Here is a 23913-nt window from a genome sequence, read left to right on the forward strand (position 1 = left end):
CAAGAGATAAATCTATTGAATTAAATAAGAGGCTTTCATTACCTTTTACATTGCATTTCTGTATAATATAAGCATTAATTAAACTCTTCATTGCTTGCTCCTATTCAGCAGCGCACTTGCTCAGTCTGACAAGAAATGCTGCCCAAGAAAACATGTGGCATGCAAACACAGTCATTAAAATACATTTGCTCAAGCAGAAGTGAAGGAAGGGTAGAAGGGGAGAATGTTTTGGTGCATTTGGGCAAGTGAGACCTAGCTGTAGAAACATAATTTCTGTGGTTCAGGTTTTGACAGCAAGACAGCTCTGATGACTTGTAACAGGTCATCTTAGTATTTCTCCAGGCATTTTGAATACAATCAGAAAGCAAACAATTGTCTTTGAATTTTTAAGTCTATTTATGAGGAAGGCTTCTTCAGCGTGAGGAATCACTTTCAGCATGAGACAGTTTTACCTTTTGAAGTGTGAAAACAACTCTGCAAAGTGTGTCTCCCCTCCCGTGTGAGGAATTCCCCAACCATGGAAAAGTTGTTGATACAGATTCAAAGTGTTCCCAATCAAGTAATCAAGCCTTAAAGAGCTCTCTGTGTATCCCATCTTCCTTAACTGAAGAGACTTCATGTATATGTGGTTCTGACACATTTTTATCTGCATTCAAATATTTCTAATTCCTTTTTTCTTGTGATTCCAGGGGAACATTTGAGAATCTGCCCTCAGGAATACACATGTTGCACCTCAGAAATGGAGGACAAGTTAAGCCAACAGAGCAAACTGGAGTTTGAAAACTTAGTGGAGGAGACAAGTCACTTTGTACGCACCACTTTTGTATCCCGTCACAAGAAGTTTGACGGTAGGCTGGGTATAATTTACTTATTTTCAAGGTTGTGGGATGTAAAAGTCACATTATCCATCATAAATTCCAGTGTTCTTTTCTTTACAATTAGCTATCACATTTGCAGTTGTCAGTTTGGCTAAGATAAGGGTTAACTTACAGCTGGTATGATTATCAGCCTTGTGACTATTGTCTTTAATTACAGTGACATCAAGAATTGGACTGTTAAGTGCCTGCAGGCTTGGTTAATGTTGAAAAAAGAGATTAGATATGCATACAGAGGTTTATAATTTCGGTCTCCTAGTTTCAAATGCAAAATTTAGGTTTGCAATTATGTTTACTGTTGCAAGATGAACTGTGGATCTTCCATGATTTTTGTTACTGCAAAGCAGTTTTTTTGTAGTCTGCTTGTTTGTAGTCTTAAGGCTGCAGTTTTATCCTGCAAGATCTCCTTGTGATATATTGAGTCTCTTAGAGGGCTTCTGGCTCCCAAACATTCAGTTGCTTTTGAGAAGGATTGTCACACAAACCACTTAAGCATTATCGAACACATCTTTTACACCTGGAAAGAACTGACAAGGACAGTTTGAGGTTTTTGTTTCTAATCAGTACTCCAATCTCTTTTGGTCCTCAGCCTTTGTAATATTTTTGTCACTAAGGGCTCAGTGTCACAATTTGCTAAATGCTTGTCTTTAATAATGAGCATTAAGCAGTTTTTATGGTTGTCCATATTTCCAAGTCACACTGTATTGAACTTTTCTCATAAACTGCAGAGTAGCAAAGAGTAAAAGAGCTTCAGAATATTTAGTCATGGCTTTATCTACATGTGAAATCTGCATTTGTGTTGAAAATGACCCCCCTAAGCGTTTCTGCATATGTGTAAGGTGGAAAGTGTCTGGCAATCAGAGGTGTAAACCAGCATTGTAGAGAGGATTGCAGAGCTGCATCTTTGCGTGTGGGCAGGAAGCCTGCAAACAGGAGCAGTAAAGTTGGCTGACCCCAGGTAACAGACATGTGCACACGTGTAGGAGAATGGTGGAAAGGTTCTCCCTCAAATTGGAAGCTTATTTTGAAACTCTGAGGTCACATTCAGAAAAAAGTGAAGATGTCTCTGACTCCTTAGGGTAATTCTGTATCATTCTCTTTATCCAGTTTGGTTTTTTTTTTTTTTTTTTTTTTTTTGTCTAATATTGATTCTATCAGTATGACAGATGAATTGTAAAAGGAGAGAAAGGGGAATGTATAATATGAGGATGAGCTGGAGAAATGTCACCAGCAGCAGATTGGGTGCTAATATAATTTAGAAAGTGTCCTTAGTCCTTGGAAGGACTGCAGTGTGGATGACTGTGCAGTGCTCTGCATTGTGATGGCTTCCCTTTTTAATGTGAAGTTGGAATTTTTTCTATAGTGGATTTTCAAAATTTTCCTTCATTTTGAAGGACCTAAAAAAATTCCAGAATCTGTATGCAATATTACAAGATGACCAAGCAAGCAGAACAGACATAACAACCAGCTAGGGCACATACAGGGCTTTTTCTCGTTTTCCAAACCAAGATGATCACTGGTGTTCAGTGAGCAGTGCAGTCTACTGAAAACCCTGGGCTCATTTACCACAGAGTTCAGATGATACCTTGCTAATTCTTTGGCAACTTGAGGCCTTTTTATATTACAGTGAACCTAAGCACATTATGGCTTTTTCAGTAACCTGAAATTCTGTATCTTAATACTGACAGTAAGGTGTATGGCTGAAAGTTACTGACCTGTTGTAAATATTGCAGTCTGGGATTCTTATGGATCTGCTCTGCAGAAAGTTGGATTAAAACGCTAAAGCAGTTCCTTCTGGCTTTTCACTGATGTTTTAAATGGAATTTACAATGTCAAGTCTTATCAAAGAGCATTTGAACTTTGTGTATACTTTCAACATTTTAATGCTATTCTAAAACTATTCAAAAGTTCTTCATTTATATGGAAAAACTGCTTAGTCTTTCTAGAAGGACAAATGCATTATTGGAAAAATATATTACCTAATAGACTGTCTTTCAGTATAAAACCAGTTAGATTTGTTGCAGTTTGAGATAGGATGATGCTTTTCAGTGTAAAGAAAATACTGGACTGTTAGATAACGTCAATATTTTAATTCTTCAAGGTCATTTTTTCTGTGTTATAATTTGGTACTTTGCTTGCACAAGGGAGTTCTGATACATGACTTGGCCACTTGATGCTAGTGCATCACAAAGAACAAAGCAAACGCAGCCAATTGTGATGATTTTATGGAAGTTGTGTACACCACCTGTGTTTATTGAGAGCAGCGTATCTAAGCAATAACAGATTATATGAACATTTAAGTAATGCTGAGATAGCGAGTATATTAGCATTGCTCCCGTGAGGAGTTAATTTGAACTACTGTTGCTACCAGCTTCTGTGTTCATGCAGAGTTTTATATATCATTTTGCAAATTCTTGAAAGGGATATGGAATGTCTTGTAGATTTTTGCAATCTTTTTTCTGTTGTACCAGGCATGCCTTAGGGTAATGCTAATCTTTGCAACATAAGACTTTGTAGGAGTGTGTGAACACTCCGTTCAATTATGATCTGACCTTCATTTACCTTGCCTTTCTTATCTTATTTGCTTTCTGTCCCACATGCATACACTTGAGCATAGATGGGATGATTTTATGATTTCCATTTTGAGAGGTAATTTGTGGTCTGTTTTCCTTTTCAGGTTTTTGCTCTAGATTCCTATTCATGATCTAATATACAAGGAAACTCAAGTGCTGTAATTTAAGCATTGTCTCTTTAGCCTCTGGTCAGACACACATTCTTACACAATCACAGAATGAGAGCATGACTCAGATGTGAAGGCAAGTCTGGAGATGGCCTAGTCAAACTTCCCCACTCAAAGCAGCTTCAGCTACTGCAGGTTACACAGGAACGTTTGCAGCTGGGTTTTGAATGTCTCCAAGGGTGAAGAATCCACAGCATCTCTGGGCAACTTGTGCCAGTGTTTGAACATCCTCAAAGTAAAGAAGTGTTTTCTTGTGTTTAGATGCAATTTTCTGTTTGTTTGTTTGGTTGTTTTTTTTTTTTTTTTTTTAATTTGTGCCCATTGCTTCTTGTCCTGTCACTGGGCTTTGTTGTAAAGATCCTGGCTTCATCTTTACTCCTCCCATCAGACATTTATACACATGGATCAGATCCTGCTGAGCCTTCTCTTCTCCAGGCTGAATAGTTCCCACCTTCTCAGACTCTGCTCATATGAGAGATGATACAGTCCCTTCATAATCTTAATACCCTTTACTGGACTTGCATCTGTTTAACCATACCTGTTTTGTACTGGGGAGCCCAGATGTGGACCCAGAACTTCAAATGCGGCCTTATTAGTGCTGAGCTGAGAGGAAGGTTCACCTCCCTCAGCCTGCTGACAGTGTTCCTACATCATTTCTGTCAGTTTTAAATTTCATTTTACCTGAAGTGCAGTACGTTCCGAATCTCTACAAGAAGTAATTTCTGTAATAACTATAAGCAGGAGAAGCTAAATATGAAATTCATAACAGAAAGCTTTAAAACTATTAAGTGTTTTGAAACCAGCTATGATTAGAATAAATTATGTCTTTTTTTTTAACTGGCAATCAGTTCTTGCATCATAAGTCCCTGTACAATCATACTCATTTCTTATTCATTTGTCCTCCACATTTCCAAGGGGCTGTCACTATGTTGGGACTTCTAACTGTTCCATTCTTCCAGATTAATTTTTTCCTAAGTGTTTTCCTCCTCAGAGTATATGAGGTTCAAAGATGTCTCAGAGCCAAAGGTCTGACAATTGTATTTTAACTTTGGTTTCCATATTATAGGCAATCGGTGTGAATTAACATGAGTCACTACACAACATAATACCAGCTGCCAATTGTTTCTTGGCTGAGCCTTATATGCAGATGTTTACATCTGTATTGCCCACATCTCTGTATTTGCCACAGCATTGCCATACTGAATGGTCATTTAAAAAAAAAAAAAACAATATCTGAAATTTCACTAATGGATGCATGAGGATCCAGAGAATCTTCTGTGAATCTTGCCTGAGAGAGCAAGCCTTAAAATTAGAAAAATTCCTTTGAAACAGTAGGTTTTTAGTGTTCCTATCTAAGAATGTAATAGCTGTTCCAGCAACAGGACTCACAAACCCTTCTAAAAACTAGGAAAAGGAACAAAAAACCTTTCCAGCAGACAGGGAACACGCAAGAAGTGAGGAATTCCAGCAGATACAGATTCTTCTTTTACCTCAAGGCTTTATGTAGGACTAATCCAAATAAGCAGACATATAATGATCAGCTGTTTCCTGTTCCTAGCCATAGACAAGCAATCATGCTTCAGTTCTTGGACCCCCACTGCATACCTCAGAGTAGCTTAAAATATATTATTATTACAGTGTAGCTGTAATAGTACCATCTTATTATCACCGATTCCCTTGCATAGTGGCATTGCTGAGCAGCTGTTTCACAGACAAGCCAATTTCTTTTAAGTATTGCTCCATCAGCAGCCGAAAACAGCCCTACTGGAAGATTTTGTCATGAATGTTAATGAGGAGACAAGTATCTGTGCAGTGACTTTTTCTCACTAATCCATTGAATAACTATAGAAAAATTATAGCAAATAATTTTAATTTAAGATAAATAGATCTGAAACTGATAAAAGATACACTCTGTCCTCATTCTCATTTAAAAAAGTACAGTAGTAGTCTTGGTAATGGTGTCAAAAAGGAAAGAATGTCTAAGAATAGCTGTCATGAACTTGAATGGATATGGATAGCCTTCAGCAGAATGTGTAAGGCATGATGCCATTTAAGGAAAATAACCTGAATGGCATAAGAACCAATCTGCAGCTGTATTGATCTATCTTACAGGGTTATCATTCCCCATGCTCCTTTTTTTTTTTACAGTCTAGGAGAACAGTGATCCATACCCATTAGTGCTGCTTATATTTCTTACAGTCATTACCAGCAGCAGCAGTGTAAATTACAGGGCAGGAAAGAAATTTTCCCCCAAAACAGTACCTGCAGGAATATCTAGCATCCCAGGCACTCTGTATTCCCTTTTATTTTATTGCACAATTTATGAAAGAACTTGGAGAAAAATAGAGGGTTTGAATCTTTCGTTGATATTAGAGCAGACAAAAATGTGTTTTGTGAAGCTGCTTTCCAACAAAGTAAGAACTCTTCAATGAGACAAACTCTTGCAGCCAGGTATAACTATCTGATTAAACTTGTCAAAAGAAGTGTGGGAAGTAAAATAACAGAGATGCTGGAAGATGGAACACACTGAAGTTCAATTGCATGGCCAACGCAAGTTTTCTGCCCTCTGCTCCCCCTCCCTCCCACACTTGCTGCCCAGCCTGCCAGCCCAGACTGAGCTGCAGCTCATGTCTGGAGCTGCACTGACCTCTGTGGACCTTCTGCAGAGGAGGGGGAGTGCAACAACTTGGGAGCCCACTTGCGCACCAGTGTTATCATGGTTGGTGGATGAAGGATGGACTTTCAGTAGGATATTCTTTTCATGCTTTGCTTACTTTGAATGTGAAAGGGCATGATTTTCATGGGAAGATTTTCATTTAATTTGTTTTTTTGGAAACAGGGAATCAGAAAGGTATGCCTTTTCCATAGACCTGTTTGGGAGGCAGGAGGCTTCTACGGGCTGTGGGAAAATCAAATAGAGCATAATCTGTGTACTTTATGCAACTACTCACATTATTCTAGTGCTGTCATGTCTGCAACTGAACATAGGCTCCACCATACTAAGGCTGGGATACCAGATATTTTGGATTTTAGTTCTGGGCAAGGTGGTGGTGTTCTGTTTTGTTTTCTCTTCTCTGTTTATGTTAAAAGATTTCAGTGTTGCTTTGTAATGTGTTTCGCATCCAATGTAAAATCCATTGCAGGACAGGTGGATTTTTAAAACACCACAACTGTTCAGCTGTAGCAGCACTAGCAGGGCCACAGTTTCCGTATAATGCATCTACTGTTTTAACACACTACATAACTTCTGCACTTGCCAAAATACAGGCCTTAGAGCAGTTAGAAGCCTTAAAAAAAAAAGGTAACATCTGCTGGCTTGTAGTATGTAACTTCTTGCAAGCACTTTTTCAACATCTGGCACAAGTTTCTAAACTTTACAGAGTCTTGATAAAAGATCCCTTACCTTATATTAGACAGGAAACACTAATTTGAAAAAAAAAAAAATTCTACACCTGATCTAAATCTGATCAGAGCTGATGATAGCCTAAGAAGAATCTTTATTGCCTGCAAACAGTTTTAGGACCTTATCCTGTAAGATTTGTGCTGAGATTACTGTTTATCAGTTTCACATATTTTGTCAAAATTTGTGAATCATATTAGATCACAATAAATTATTTTTTTTTTTAAATTAACCAAAAGAGGAAAGGTGACAAGCCTACAAGATTTGGAAAGGAAGGATTGGTCCAGTAGTAAGAATGGTTTCCAGCCAGGGGTGAAAGTTCCTGTAACCTGGTCAAGTCCTGTACTGAAAGGCAGCGCTGTGGGAACTGGTGTCTTCTGCACAATCCCTGCTGCTGGAAATGCTCTTTGTGCCTTCAGATGGCTTGTCCTCTCTGCTTTTCCACAGCTTCATTTGCTAAGTGCACCTGGTCAGTGGAGCACATAGTCTTCCAACCAGCTGCATCAGGTTTATGAAGCTGCAAATCAAAGGACAAGCTGCTGTCCTGTGATGGAACAGGTGGACATGACCCACTCTCAAATGAGTCTCATTACAAAGCATGTTCAGGTATAGCCAAATCCAAACAGAGAGAGCAGGAATCCAGTGTTTTTCCTGTTAAACAGGAAGCAGAATTTGCCTTGCTGAATATTAGATGTCCACGGTGTAGGGTACTCAGTAGTCAATAGGGAATCATAGGTGCATGTCATGCTGGTCTAAAGCTTACACCTCAAATAAGTCAGGAAAAATCTTTCCCTGAAATGCTTATTTCTATATTGATTAGAGGGGGCATTTAGTTCAGACACAGATGCCTATACTGTGGACTTATGCATTTTTTCAGATAAATTCCACCCCAAGGAATGGAATGGAGGAGTGAAATATCTAAAACACTTCTGAGGCTCTATTTATGCTTTATTTGCCTCTCTTACAAATGTAATCCTCTGTTTTTTTCTGTAGTACTTTGTGGGAAAAAAAGACATTTATAATATTGAATCAAGTGAGCAGTATGGTGGTCAGTTATTATCTTATGCTGGTTGAAAAAAATGCTATCCTGTTGGATTCAGATGGCATTTAATCTTCACTGAAGCTCTGAACAGTGTATGTTTTTAATACTTTATGATGGAAATTGTTTTCTGAGCTTAGTGTCCAAGCCTTAAAAATACTAATCCATAAGTAAAATTACTGATTTACAAATACTAAACATCCTGCTATTAACTATGCTTCATATGCATATAGACAAGAATAAGATTAATAAAGGACTCAGCCTCAAGTCCATCACACTGATGAAGGACACCAGTCTTCTGACAAGCAGCTGTCAGAGGCTCTGTTGCCCATACCTGATTCTTCCTCTGATGGTAGATACTCACCTGACACACATCAAGGACAAAACCATGCTGTAAGAATCAAAAATAAGGACTGTTTATAAAAAACAAGCTACAAAAGAAGAGTATTCATACATAGTGTCTGCGCCTTGGTTAGTAGAAACTGTAGACTTATCATCTCTCATTTGTTGTCCTCAACCCTCATTAAATGCAGAAATACTATGTTTGAGATTAAACTCTTGACTGTAATACACAGACATTGTTGTCTTTTTGCTGTCCTTTTCTTAATTCTTTTGCCTGTGTGTCCCAACAACTGGGAAATTAAAAGCAAACCTAAAATAGTATAGCATGAAAAGAAACCTGGAATATTTGAAAAATTATTTAGTGAATCTCTGTCCCTGTATCTCTGATTACTGAAAAGACTTTTTAGATTTTATTTTAAATTAAAGTTTCATTTTTTCCTTTGCTACTGTTCTGTGGTTCTAACAGAAAAATATGGAAATTGCTCTTTTTCTGGGAGGAGTGTCATAGGAATGTCATTTTATCAGTAAGATAGATCCTTTAGGGAGAGAAGGGAACTATATGCCTATGTGGCATAAAAATACTTTTAGAGAGAGTTTAAAAGCAGGTATATTAAGGTCCACTTTGCTATACTTAGTGGTTACTATGAAAATTACATATCTAAATCAGAGCTACCAGATCTTCAGAAGAACATAGGAAAGATCTGGCACAGGGGTGTTGCTTCTGAAGTCTTCCCCATTTGCTATACATTAACTCTTATTCTATACCGATATCTGAGAGGTAAAAATAAATAGATGCTGCCTCCACTCCCATAGTGCAATCTAGCTGCCTGTCTGTGTAGGTGCTGGCAAAAAGGAGTAGCAGTCGGTGTCTGTGTGGGCAGCCCCCCTCGGTGCTGGTGAGGGCTGACAAATGGTGTACGGGCAAGCTGGTTAGTGTAATACCATGCTTGCTGCGCAACTGTTGTTAGATGTGACACCACCATAACTAGCAGATCACCAAGATGTCAATCCTATTAGGTTATCCATACTGCAGTATTTCTTGCTTGTTGGAACTGTGCATGAACATTCAGCCGTTGTTTCTGAAACCTTGTAACTTAAAAAAATGCATGGCTCGATAGATAGAGGCACCTGTACTATTGAAATATTCAGATTTTCATAAATATATTGGAACAGTAAATTTTACTGATTTTCCATAATGTTTTTTATGGATTCTTTTTCTGAATATTACTGATACAGTTCCCACTCGTTCACTTCTCGGGATATTTACATAAATTGGGATCTTGATTTTCAACTTTCCCATCTCTTTCAAGTTACACTGAAATGGTTTTGCTTAATGTTTTTATTGTATATGCATCACATGCTCAGTTTACTCTGAGATGTGTATAGATTCATTTACAAGCTTTATCAGAAATAAACTATTTATTTTTCTTCTAGTTGTAATCCATGTGATTTATGCATTCAGAATGTTATATCACTGAAGCATCAGCTGAATGTTTCAGCAATGTGCAGGTCAGTTACCTATCCTTAACAGCAATGATATTGTAAGGGTAATGCAAAGAGCAGGAGATTAGCTGGAAGAGGGAAAGAGAGAGAGAGGTGGGACCAAAAATACTCTGTTATGAGATACCTATTATGACTGTAATCATGTAAAGGACAGTATATAGCTCACAGGATCATTCTTAGATGGGTAACTTGATGCAGCTTTTGTGGAAGATAATCTTCATACAAACAGAGAGATGGATGGTGGACATCATTTCTACTTGAAGTGTGCTTTGACTCTATAACAAGAATTTTAATAAAATGGACAACAACCCTTAGGGTCTGAAATGCATCTTATTTAATATATGGCAGGTTATTAATCTAATATTCTTATGTGAAATTATTTACTGTGAATTGATACATTTTTGTGGTTTCATGGGAGCATCTAGAAACCATTTGCTATTTCTGAGTTAGAAAATTCATCAATGCACAGCTAAAAGTCTGTCCTTGCTCTTGAAGAGCTACACTCATAGTGAAAACATTAGACATATGTGAATCAGGAAGGAGGTGGAAACATCTCATTTCAGTAACATGGGACATTTTCAGTCAATGAAATCTCAGCAAGATTATGGCCAAAAAAAGGCAACAGGAGATAGTTGTTGACTACTAACTTCAGTGAGTAGGTACAAAGTATGTGATTTCATTTTTACTCTGCTAAGAGAAACTTGACTATACAGGTGCTGAGGAAATAAGTTATGTTTTTATCTGATTTTTCCTTCTCACACTGAAGCATTTTCATAGGCGTGTGCGGTTTAAGGAAGGAATCAATTTCTACATACTTGCTGTATAGAAGTTGAATCAAAGTTTGGTAGCACCATGGAGTAACTGATGGGATATGAGGTGATCTCTGCTTGATATGAATTAGTTTTTGGAGCATGTAGAATCTCTAGAGGGGAAAAATATGACAAGCCTGCATGTGAAGGAATACAGACTAGGAAAATTACTATTTTCTAAGAATAATTAACTGTTAAGACTAAGCAAATAATGACTGTTTGAGTTGGTTTATTTCCAAAAGCTGGAAGCAACTGCTTGAAGAAAACACTTTGTTTCAATCACCATGCAAAGGAAGAAGCAAGATTTGAAGTTGAAATATGTATTTCATGTCAACAAAAAGCTATACAAATTTACTTTTGAATTTCAGTCAATTCAAGTATTTTGAAGGATATCAAATGAATCCTAAAGGTTATTTTCAACTGAAAAAATCCAACATTTACATTTAAAAATGAGGAAACAAATTATTGTAAACTTTTTTGCAATAGTATATTTTATGGCACAGTGAAATTCTATGAACTTGTGAAAAGCATCAGCACTGCATTTTTAATTTTCACAAGTTTCTGATGTTAAAACTTTGATCAGCTTTACAAGCAATTCTCAAATCCTCCCAGGAAAGTAGTGGGTTTTTTGGTGTCTACTGTTGTATAAATCTCTATAACTTTTCTGGCACTCCTACAAGAAAATAGCATATTAATTTAAGCTGTCATGAAATAACTTGCAGGGAGAACCTGTCACAGCTTCTCTGGTGCCTAATGAAGCTTCAGTACTGGCCATGAGCTGTAGATGCTTCTAGGCTATGAGGAGTGGATCCCAGAGTCTCAGACATTTCAGGGTTGGTTTTGGGCTCCACTCAAACTCAGCTAACTGGGATCTGCTGCCTAGTGACAAGAGCTACAGCTAGTGGAGAGCTACAGCTGTGAAGTTAGTCTTGGTTTTAGTGCAATGCCCAGAAGCCATCTTTTTCCTATATGCAGTCTATCTTTGAGATTCAGTTTCCTATTTTGATACCGAATCATACATGATCTGGTATTTTAAAAATCCACTGTGCACTTGCAAACATGTTGGTATTCAGCCTAGAAGTTATGATTTATTTATTCATATATTGGATTTTAAATCTAAATAAAGGTATACAGGCTTAATCATTCTAATCTAATTGTATCACTAAGGGAGGAAATTTTTTTGTTTGCTTGTTTCTATTAGCTGGAAGCTTGAACCAGTGAAAATTCCATGTTTAGCAAGGTTCATTACATTGTCACATCCTACTTGGTTCAGTTTTGCCACATTAACCCAGAATCCAATCATTCTTGGAGTTTTACTTCTTTAGACTCTTCTTCTAGCAATAACTCAGTGGGAATGGTGACATTTCAGACAGAGGCAAGATGCTGCTAAATCAAAGGACCTTCTTAACTACTCCCCAGTTGTATAGTGCACCCTACACCACATATGGTATTTTTCTGTGCCAGTGTGGAGCTAGAAGTGCCATGTCTGAAAAATCACAGCAGCATGAGAACAGTTTGGAGATAGGCAAGAAGAAATGGAGGGCTGAGTGGTGTTAATAACAGTTTTCCAAACAGGCTAATGAGGAATACCCACTATCTCACATTCCTGTCTCTAGGCTGCTTCCTGGAATTTGTTCTCAAAATGTCATTAATAAATGGAAGTCCTCCAACACATTCTTCCTTAACCACTCTTCTAAAGTTTTGCCATAGCCATAATTTTATCAATACCAATTACTAAGACGTTGTAACTATTCAATTTCATTCTGTTCATTTTATTGACTTAAAGATATTATTTAGCAGATACACAGTTGTACTGTTTAAATATCAATCAATCCATATCTATGTCACACTCCTTACACTGGGCATAGATATAGCTCTAAATGCCAATAAATGGACTGAAACAAATAAATTACTATTCTGTTGCAGTTTGTGTCCAAGCTGAAGTTATTTTAGTGTGTTATATTTTTTTCTTCAGTCCACTGCCAGAGACTAGTTTCTTAAGCAAGTTGTATGATGACATAATTAAAGATACGGATAAAATAAAATGCCTTGCAGGATAGCGATCCCTACATGACAGCTTCTCTGTTAAATAAAAATGAGATGTTAAATATCAAATGATCATTAAGGAAATTTAAATTAAGAATTTATACAGCTCAGACTGGAAATTACCCTTAGACTTCTTCCCCTCACATTTTATAGTCATGGCATCACACTCCTTGAATAAATATGGGTATATCTTTAGTATTTTTAGCAGTTTCAGTTTCATGTAATCTCTGTATAGATGTGATCATTGGATCAGGACCTGCCTTATTAAATCTGCATACCCTTGTATAAGTACTTCTTTTTATGCCAAAAGAAAATATCATGAAAATAGGAGAGACTTTGGAAAGTGAAAAAGGAAGTTTTCAAATGGCCCCTCAATAATGCTCCTTGTGGAAGGAACATACTTCTGGTCTGAGGAATCTGAGTGTAGCTGAATTCTGCTTTTCTCTGATTTTACATAGTTCTTGAAAATTAAAAAAAAATAGTGTTAGTTTAAATTAATAATTGACCAGTTCTAACAACAGAGCCAGAGAGACAATACTGTTCTTGCAAGGATAATATCATGCTTAGCTGTTCACAGGGAAGTCTAAGAGCATAGGGATTTACTTGGATTTTCTGGCATCTTACATTCCTACGTTTTCTTCCTTAACATAACTGGCTTTTTGAACTGATTTCTTTCATATGCCCTGAAATCCATGACAGTAGATAAAACTAGAAAAGTCTCTGTTCAATTCCTAGCCCAAAGATAAGTCTGTACTGGACCTATATGGAGGCTTAATGCCAGGCCTTTGCATAGGGATCAACTGCATTTTCCGATAATGCATAAAATAAAATGCAGCAAGCCAGAGCAATGTTGTGCCACTATTATTAAAAAAAGCACTTTGAAATAAATCTCCATATCCTCACCTTCACCTGGGCTATGCTCGATTTGTGTAGTTACATTGCTGAGAGATGTGTTTCTCTAGCGTGATCTGGTTTTCTACTTACTTATTGGTAGATTGCTCATGAAAACTTTATCACTGTTGTAGCAGTAAGCCTGGGAGGAAAAGGTTTTGTTCCCCTGTTTCTAAAGAGGCACGTGGAGGAAGAGCAATTCAGAAGAGGAAGGGAAGATGGGACATGAGAGAAAGACAGATGAGAACTGACTATACTTTTATGGTGACCTTCGTTCCATGAAAGGATGGCTAAGAGTTGAAACCTGGTGGCTCAGGGAAGGCCACCTCAGCAAAGGTGTCTCTGCACAACCCACAGAGCTTTATTGGCATTGGACCCAATGGATTGATTTGTCAAAGGTTGCAGGATCTGGTAAATCATCTAAAGGTATGGTCAGGAGAAGGTGGCTGTTACCTTAGGATTGATTACCAGAAGGAAGTTTTTGTTGCTTAGTATTCTGTAATGTGTAAATCTGCCCTCCTCCTGGAACCTGCCTTTCCTCTTAACTCAGAGGAGCCTTCAGAATACAAGGGGTATCTTTAATTATGCCTTCAAATGCACAGCTTGAAAGGAAACAATATTAGCACAGCATAAAAACAATAGCATTTTCCTGGTTTGACTGAAATTTCTAAATGTCTTAATCTATTTAATTTGCTTCTCTAATGCTGCTTTTTACAAATTCCCTAAAGAGAAAATATGTTATTAAGTAGACTGGCAATGTCTTTATCAATAATCTAAATCGTACTTATTTATTTTTTCTGCTTCGAGCATACCCAGGAAAGCTACAATCCATATTTAAGTTAGGACTAGCAGTGATGTGACAAGCTTTGTATATAATCTCAGAAATATAAACAAATACAGCATTAGGGGAAGAAGCACAGGTCAAGTGACCATTTACGGGGGTGATTTGTGCATCCCTAATGCAACACCATAGGTGTGCGAAAGGTGTACACGGACATTCTATTGGCAGATCACAAACTGAGACTCAGGTGATAATACTGTTTGTGAGTTTGTGCAGTGATGTTCATGCCCATGTGAAATTAAAAAGCTAATATTGTGGCCATGGGTTATTTCATGTTTGTTGATTGCTCAGTATTTTTGCTGTTGCTTACAGAATACTTTATTTATCTATTTATTTATTTTTACATTATGAGATTAATATAAATCTTGCATTTTAAGTTTTTTGCCATTACTAGACATACTTGTAGCAAGATAATTTTCTGATGGCTGTCAGGTGCACAGATAAAAGGGCAAAACAACGCACCTTTGTAACAAGTATATTTTTTAGTTCAAAATATTAAAAATAATTTAAAATAATAAATTGTCAATGAAAAATTAAAAGTTTAAATTACTTCTACTTGCAAAGGCTTAAAAGATACTGCCTGAAGTTACTCTTGTTTGAATGAGTGACTTTTGTTTTCCTTACATACAACTTATATACAGGACCTCAGTGTTCCTAGGTGTGGGTTCTTCCCTTCTGTCTTTTTAAAATCTCCTTTTCCTACTCAGACCTTACATATCCTTCTCAATTGAAATTTCCTTCATTAATATGATGAACATGTTTAGTCTGGTTATAGTTAAACTCGTATTGCTCAAGAATTTTAGATGTCTAAGTTTAGAATCAACCATGAGGTCACCTTACTGTGATAGTCATGCATACCATCAACCAACTTTAAACTAAGTAAACTGGTTTAGCTTGTTAAATCAGAAAAAATGTGGTCAGTTTCTTCAGATTAAAGAGAGGGAAGGGATAGGAAAAGACAGCGAGAAAGAGGTGAAAATTCAATGGTCTGGCCATGTAGTATGGCAAGTAATTCTTGGAGATAAGAATAAAATACTGTCAAGAAAATAACAAAATTAGCAGGTGGAAATTTGGAGGAGGAACAACTCAATAACTTAGCACTTGGTTGTCTGCTTATGTTCAGCTGTGACATAAAAATATCAAAGTACCAATGCAGATTTCAAACTCACAGAAAAGGGCCAGACCCTACTCCCACCAATGCCTTACCACTTAGTCTATTTAAAAGACTTTATTAGCCTACCCGGTGAAACAGCATGCTATCAAATCACTAATAGACCATCTACAAACAAGTGCAGCACGTTCTGCAACAGCTAAAAGGTTTCTTCTCAGCTTCTGTTTGCAAAACATGTGTGAGTTAATGGAGTATCATATTTATATAGTGCTGGGGCATTGACCTGAAGTCTCTTCAGGAAATAGATCTAGGTTTTATCTAGGTATAATGTGTTTTACAATGGAAACAGCCCACGTTTTCTAATATGATGATAGTGTTATTTGTTCATTAAATAGTAAAGGTGGATGACAACTCTTCTATCCCTGAATCTTCACCAACTATACATTACTATGCTGTTAATTCTTGTAGGAAACATATCTTCCACATAAGTCTTATTTCTCTGTGTTTCCCAGCTCAGTTATTGAATAAAACAAGGCAGCTCAAAGTTTACAGTAACAATCCCAGTTTGTATGACATGGGGAAAGAAAATAATCTGGTTCTGTTTTCAAAGAGTTCAGTGCCATTTGGGAAGGAATTTGGGGAATAGTTTAGAAATGCCTAGAGAGTAGAGCACTTCTAAGGCCACATTCCTTGTAAAAGCATGATACTGAGATTAGCCACACCTATAATTAATAGACAGAATTTTTGTGATGCTGGTGTCAATCTATCTGTCATATTTTAACTTTTGAAAATAGAACATGCATATGGATTGTCAGGCTTTCCTGTTAATGTTGATATCTCTTCCTAGGCAAGATGAAGAAAGGCTGAAAACAGATTTAGCAATTAGAATTCAGTAGATAAATTAACATGGTCTGAAAAAATACTATCCCCTACTCCATCCACTACCAAAAAAGACAATTATGAGTTGAATATTCATTCTCCGAATGGCAGGGCTTGTTTTCAAATCTGGATCTGCTTCAAACATTTCTGAAATGAGACTCAAGATATTTTGCTGAAAAGAAAATTTGTAGTCAGATTTTGCAGTTGTCCTGCATTGTCATTTTAACCAAATAAATACATAATTCTTTCTAGCCACATGGAAAGACCATACATATTATTCACAGGGGGAAGAATATGCAAGGATCATTGTCCCAGAATGACAGAGATGGAAATCATAGTTGTTAAATGAGAATGTAAATCACATATCCCTAAACCTTTAAACCAAAAAGATGCTAACTCATTATTTCAAGAAGTTAAACCTGGACAGATCATGACAGTTCTTCTGCATGTGAAAGCATCTCAGACATATTTTGTTTTCACCCCATGTTTTTTCATTCTAATATTTGTATTTTCTCTTAATTTTTTAAAATAATTTAAATCAAGATTGGTTAATTAAGGTCTTGAAACTCTGTGAACTAAGAAAATATTCTTATAATAGTCATATATCTATAAAGATGATGAAGAAACTGAGTCACATAAAGGTAATCTGACTTTCCTGAGGTCACACAGTTTAGTAGCAACAAAATTACAGATGTTACAAAGGGTGCTTTTCATCTGCATTGTCTCAGACCCTTTGATATAACCTCACCTTTCTTGACATTAATGCCATAAAGCTTTTAGAGAAAGTCACAGTTTTTCTTGATTTTCTTTGATCCAAGCTTTTTCTGTAAGCAAGAATTCTTTTTATTTTCTCTTGTGAGTTTAATTTTCTCTTGTAGACACTTTTTATTACATTTTTGTAAATTCCTTATGGTTCAGGTTTTTGGTGTAGAAATGTCCAGATCTATACACAATATTCAGGGAGTGAACCATGTTGCCATAGAAGGATTTTCTGGTTTACAATCTCCTTTGCCTTATGATATGAAACTGATTTTTTTTTCCTCGTTGTAACACTTTTTTACATATTCACATTATATTTATTACCTTCAGGTCATTTTTCCCCAGGTATTCCTGTTAATTTTTTTCTTATTTGTCTTAATGCTTTTACTTGTATTTTTCTAAATTGAACCTACTTCACTATTGACTGCCAATTTTTATTTTCAATCTCTACAGTCTTTTTGTGTTACCTATATGTAAGTTGTTGCAACACCTCCCATTTTGGAATCATCTACAAATTTAATTAATGTTCTGTTTACTCCTTATTCCAGGTGATTAATAGATGATTCATTTCCAAAAAATGTCCATTCTTTATGACACAAGCTCTTTAGGATATACTACTAACATAACTAATTAGACTGCTGAAATTCTGCCACAACCTCATCTCATCATTGATCTTTCAAAACAACAGTGCTCTCTTTGTATGAAATTTCTGCTGTGCAACTTCATGCCAGCTTCCCACAGCTAACGTGGGTTGTTGAACCCTAGTTATTTATCAAAAAAAGCAAGCCTTCAGATCTATTGCCAAATTGCAGCAGACTTGTGGCCTTCTTAGATTCATTGTTCATAAAAACATTTACGTTTGGCTGACACTGAAATTGTTTCAGTGAGTACCATTACTGAATTAACCTCTCCATTTTCTGTATCTCACTGATTATTAAGGTGCCTAGTTTATCTCAAAAACAGTAAATAACTACTCAACCTTAATTTCCTCAAATTTTCTCCAGAATTAACACGTAAATATATTATTTCACTTGGCCTGGCTGGGTTTTGATTTTAGCCAGTAAATTCTGCTCAAGGCACCAAGGCACCATTCTGTAGTGAGTTAACTATAAATAATGAATATTAAACTTTATATTTTGCAACACTTCTTAAATGTTAAGCAGAACCTCCTGACTGCAGGTTCTGTAGGTAAGGGCTTCAAATACAGTTTCTCTATTAGAAATTTTGTTTCATTTGCCAAATACTTTATATTTACCGTATTCCTATAGAGAACTGGAAACCCAATGTTATTCTCATGTCATTCCCAACAACAGTGACAAACAGTTCAGCTCTGTGGTACCTACTTACTCTACCTCTTAAGACTATGTCTTCTTCATAAAGGCAAGACAATGGTGCCTTTTAGGCTAGAGAGAGATTTTATGGTGTTTTTTTTTCTGGCATGTGCATGATTTCTAAGAGCCAGCTTTGCTCATAACTTTCAGAAGAGGAAGAAGGGTACTTCTTAACAACACATGAGCTTAGTAAAGTGCAAATTCATTTTGTGGCAGCTTCTGGCTTTTACTCCTTCTTCCCCCTCTCCAGCTGTGCTACATTATTTGTCCTCCAGGAATGTGTTCTGATATCACAGGTACTGGAAAGCAGCAGCTGTTGCTAAATAATGGTGCTTGAATTATAAGGATACTCTTTAATAGAATTAACTATTACAATCACTACTTACTTGATATGATATAAATAGTTGCAACTGTACACCCAGAATGTCAGCATACCTGTATAAACAAACAGATAAACAAGCAAACAAAAATATGTACAGGTAAAAAGGATAAATTACCATTGCATCTCCTCAGGAACAGGAGTCCATAGGTGAAAGTGCACTTGTACCTAGAATAATCCTATGATTAGAAGTATTTAGGAAGAAAAAATATAAACAACTAGAAATCTGGAAACAAAGATATTTCCTATGTCTTCAACATATGAAGATGATAGGAAATTTGTTTTCAAATACTAAAAATACGCTGAAATGTCCATTCCTTCAACTAACAGCATATAATACATGTAATTAGTTGACTGGCTGGCCTAGCACCTGCCTGTTACAGCACTTAGCTCTGAGCTATCCAGCATCTTAAAACTCTGTTCTCAGAGGACTGGTGGGAATCAAGGATGTCGTCTTGAGCCTTTTCACTTGAAATATGTGTGCAGAGAATACCAAGCTAAATGTTCTTCTATTCCTTATACAGCTTTTTCTTGAAGACAGCTTATTAGTAAAATTATTTATTTAGGCTTTGACCTTTACTGTTCAGTAACTTATCTGTTTGTCTTTGCCTCTGAAAGACAGAAATAAATCTTAAAAGGTAGCCCTGCCACAATTTCAAAACATGTTATTTTAAATGGAAACAATGAAACCTGGTATTTGAAAAAGCTGCATGTGAAATATCTTAATAGAGATGATGATATTGACAGAAATACTAACAGTAATTAATGTGCATATACTTTATGTGACCTAGAAATCTGTCTAAGATATACGTGTATTGTACATAGCTGTATACCCTTGTAAACATGAATAGATGTTATCATTTACTTACAGAAGATTGCAGTAAGGAATGCTTTTAATCAGATGTCTCATAACTGATGTTTAGAACATCTGAATGACTCTGAAAATGCTTTCTCTGTTTATTACTCAGTAGTTTCAAGTTAATATGATTTAGTTTTAAAGGTTGATTTGGGAAATAAAAGACACCCCCAAAGAATGTGTTGTGGAGGTATTTAGGAATTTAATATTTCTATTATTGCTTGTTAATTTGCAAGTATGATCTTACAGAGTCAATTGCCATCCCTAGAAACAGTGCTCTGAAAAAATGAATGCAAATCTATGATGTCCTGAAGTGCAGCAGGTGTTGGCTGTGTCATTTCAACATCAGTTTGGGGTTCAACAGCCTTGCAGGACTGAGATTGTCAGTTTGCAGGTGTTAAAATTAAAAGACTGTGAGGCCAGCTGCATTCAGGCACTGCAAGTGTTCATGGCAGGCATTCAAGGGCAAATCATGCTTGAACAACCTGATTGCCTCTCTGACAAAATTACTGGCTCTGCGGATAAGAGAAGAACTGTGGAGGTAATATACCTTGACTTTGATAAGGTTTTTGACACTGTCTCCAAGAGTGTTCTCGTTTGGTAGCTGAGGAGGTCCTGACTGCCTAATCTGACTCCAATGTGGGTAGAAAATTGTCTGTGCTGTCAGGATCAAAGGGTAGTGATCAGTGGCTAGATGGCCAGCGGGCAGCTGCTGAGGAGAGGGTACCCAGCACACTAGGAGACAAGTGCTGGGGCCCCTAGTGTTCAGCATCACTGTGACCTCGATGGTGACACGGAACAAACTTTTTACATGGCACAAAGTTAGGGGGAATGGCTGATGTGAGGAATGTGAACTTTTGTCCAAAGGCTGATCAAGGCAAACTTGGATTAACTTGAGGACTGAGTCAACAGGAACCCCATGAAGTTCAGTGAGGAGAAGGCAAAAGGTCTGCGCCTAGGAATGACAACCCACATGTAGGCTAGAAAGCAACTGCCTGAGAATTAGCCCTACTGAAGGGACCTAGGGATCAATGTGGATTCCAGACTGATTATGAACAGTTTGCTTTTTGCCTTATTGCAACAAATGTGTACTGGGATATATGAGGAAAAGCATAGCCAGTGGAGAGAAATTATAACCCCTGAGGTTATAAACCTGCTGAGGCCACACCTAGTACACTCAGTCTATTTTAGGCTTCCACTTCAAAAGAGGTGTGGAGAAATAGGAGAGGGTCCAGTAGAGGGTTACAGGATGGTCAGGGACTTATAGTGCATGTTATACAAAGAAAATCAGAAATAATTTGATTTGTTTAGTCTGACAAAGAGGAGGAAAAGGGGAGCTGGAATAGCTGCTTATAATGCCTTACAGGATATCTAGTAACAAACAACAGAATCAAACTCTCTTCAGAAGTGCTAGATGATATAACAAAGGATAATGGTCACAAATTGCAGCTTGAAAGCTTCAGGTAAAAAAAAAAAAATTCCCTAGGAGGCAGCACAGCCCTCATTCAGGCTGCCCAGAGAGCCTGTGGGATCTCCATCCATGGAGGTTTTCCTTGTCTGGCTAGATAAGGCCTCAGTTGACTGTACTTTGAGTGAGAAATTAGATTAAATGACTTCCAGAGGTCCCTTCCAACCAGAATTTCTGAGATTCTCTGGTTTGTCTGGTGGCAATATCTGGAGTAGCCAGAACAACAAAAATGTCAGATGTTTTAAAGATTTAAAACTTAAATAGGAGCAACAAGCAAATGGTGTATATATTAAAAAGGAAGCAGGATATTCTTATCCAAATATGTAGCAGATCTGTATGGGTCCAGAATAATTAAAAAGCTGGGAAAGTTTCCCTTCCTGTTGTGCTCTAGCTTCATTGATCTGTGCACATTTATACTTCTCTTTTCTTGTTTTCCTCAGGCTTTATAATGCAGTTATTCAGAGTATTTTCCTCTCTACCTTTGGCAGTTAAATCTATTCATCACCTTGTTCAGTTCTGAATTATGTCCCAATGTCAATCTGTCTGTACTTTTTCCACTAGCATTTCAAACACTAGCCTCTCACTTTCTATTAATTGAAGTATTTATGTTAGTTTCTGTTGTTCCCAGTTCCTGATGACTCTCCTTTACATAGGACTTAAATATTAAAGTTTAGTCACCTCCTGATACTAGGCCTTCTCCATTTAGCTTAGTTCCTTGTGCTCTGCATCTTTTGTACCTCTCCCTCTCCCTCCCTTTCTCTCTCTTTCTCTCTTCCTGTCTCTCTTTTTTGGATGGGAATGTCAGTCAGTGCGTGGATGACTTCATCTAAGCAAATTGTCTCAACTCCCTTGGTAGTCAGTGGAAAGAAATAGGAACTCTCAGGGCACAACATATTTCCTACTTTAGAATAGGTTAGATGAATATATCTTATATGTGGCTCCTTTTCTCTATTGACTATACAAGAAATGAAGATTAAGACTCTCAGATGCATGTCACAGGTATCTAAAGTTAGGTAAGAAGATATCACAATAAATCAGAGTGATCACAGCCAGAAAGAATGATGTTGTCACTATCCCACGGTAATAGGAGCTATTCCTTCTTCGTGTTTTAAGGACTTGTCATTCCCTCCATGTTAAGATTCCTCTACCTAAATTTCTGTGCCAGCTTTTGTATTTCCCCATATTTTTTAAGCTTTTGATTTACAGACACAGTGTATGGAAACATTACTCCACTCCTTTTTGTGCAGCATCTTGTATGTGCATGTATCAGAAGGTTTCAGGCACTGAAATTACTTCTCACTCTCACAAAAATGATCGAAGGGTCACAGTACTGGGTACCTCACTTGGATTTGCAGATGCAGATTTCACCCAACAGAAACAGAATAGATTAATTACATTTTTTCTGGTTATACATTCCAATTAGCTTATTAGCCTCTGTTATGTTGAATAGCATCAATGTTCCCCAATCTGAGAAATAATATAATGCTACTGGCTGGTACAAAACGCTTCTGCTGTGTTTTAAGTATAGCACTATCAGGCCAATGAGATTTTAATGGCTCTTTATCACAGCTGGACTATAGTAATAAATGCGTCAAGACTTCAGACACTTACATTCTCCTTATATGTGACTAAGGACATTGAGGACTCCAAATACATGGGAAATATAATTAGAATACTTTGATTTACAGTGAAGTAGCCAATGTAGCACTATTTTCAGTCACCTCAGATTTAAAACTGGCTCACTTCAGATTTTAATGCACCAAAAAAATCAGTATTAGGCTAATTTTATAGACATAGAAACAAACCACCAGATTTTTTATTTTCAGATATTCACGAAGTCTTTGGTGGCTTTTACAAGATGAGCTTTTCAAATCACAAATGATAATGAAGCCATCTGCTTTAGAACTGTAGGATCATCAGGTATCAGGTTTCCTACTCTTCCAGATTTCATTAAAACTATGATTTAAAAGAGGAAAGGTTGACCTAAAATTTGTTTATTAATTCAGTGACTGACTTTTTTAGTACTTTCTTATTATAGGCATATTTCCATCCTTTGATAATCATTCTTGTGGCACAAAATACAGCACAAGCAATTTGCATACATATGTGAGCATAAACTTATGTATATTATTAAGTAATATTGTACAAATATGGACACAGTTGTCTTTCACTTATATTGAAAAGGAGAGAATTGAAAAGGTAAACTTGGAGCAATTCTTGGCCTGAAAGCTGTTTTATGTTTTAGATCACTGAAATTAAAATCACAGTTCCAGTGTAAACAAAGTTAAATATGAAGTCAGATGTGAAGGAGCAACTTTTATCTCTCTTCACACTTCATTTTACAAAACAGCCTGATAAAAGCAGGTTTTTTTCTACCTTTTATGAATTTCGTGTGAGCAGTACAGTCAGAGACAATTGCAAGTCACAAAAAATACAAGACAATCTACCATAATGGAAAATTTCTCATCTTTTTCAGTAAATGGTAATACCTTTAGCTCTGAGATGACACCACTCTCCATGTCCCATTCTTATTTATCTCACTGAGATATTAGGACTAAGGGGTCTGATGTTACTCATCCTCCCATAAGCTTCCCTACTTTGCATTTGGTTACTTGATCAAAAAATTTGAGTGTGACAGTAGAAA

The 23913-nt window shown here is 36.8% G+C and overlaps 1 protein-coding gene across 1 annotated transcript in view; it reads left to right on the top strand.

Moving 5' to 3' along the window:
- GPC6 (glypican 6) overlaps positions 1–23913 on the top strand; it is a 792969-nt gene that overhangs the window by 242654 nt on the left and 526402 nt on the right. The window contains exon 2 of the mRNA XM_042806027.1: positions 690–848. Coding sequence (XP_042661961.1) covers positions 690–848 — 159 coding nt within the window. The remainder of the gene's footprint in view (positions 1–689; positions 849–23913) is intronic.

Source organism: Tyto alba, unplaced genomic scaffold, assembly GCF_018691265.1.
Source record: "Tyto alba isolate M040663 unplaced genomic scaffold, T.alba_DEE_v4.0 Super-Scaffold_45, whole genome shotgun sequence".
NCBI classification, from domain to species: domain Eukaryota; kingdom Metazoa; phylum Chordata; class Aves; order Strigiformes; family Tytonidae; genus Tyto; species Tyto alba.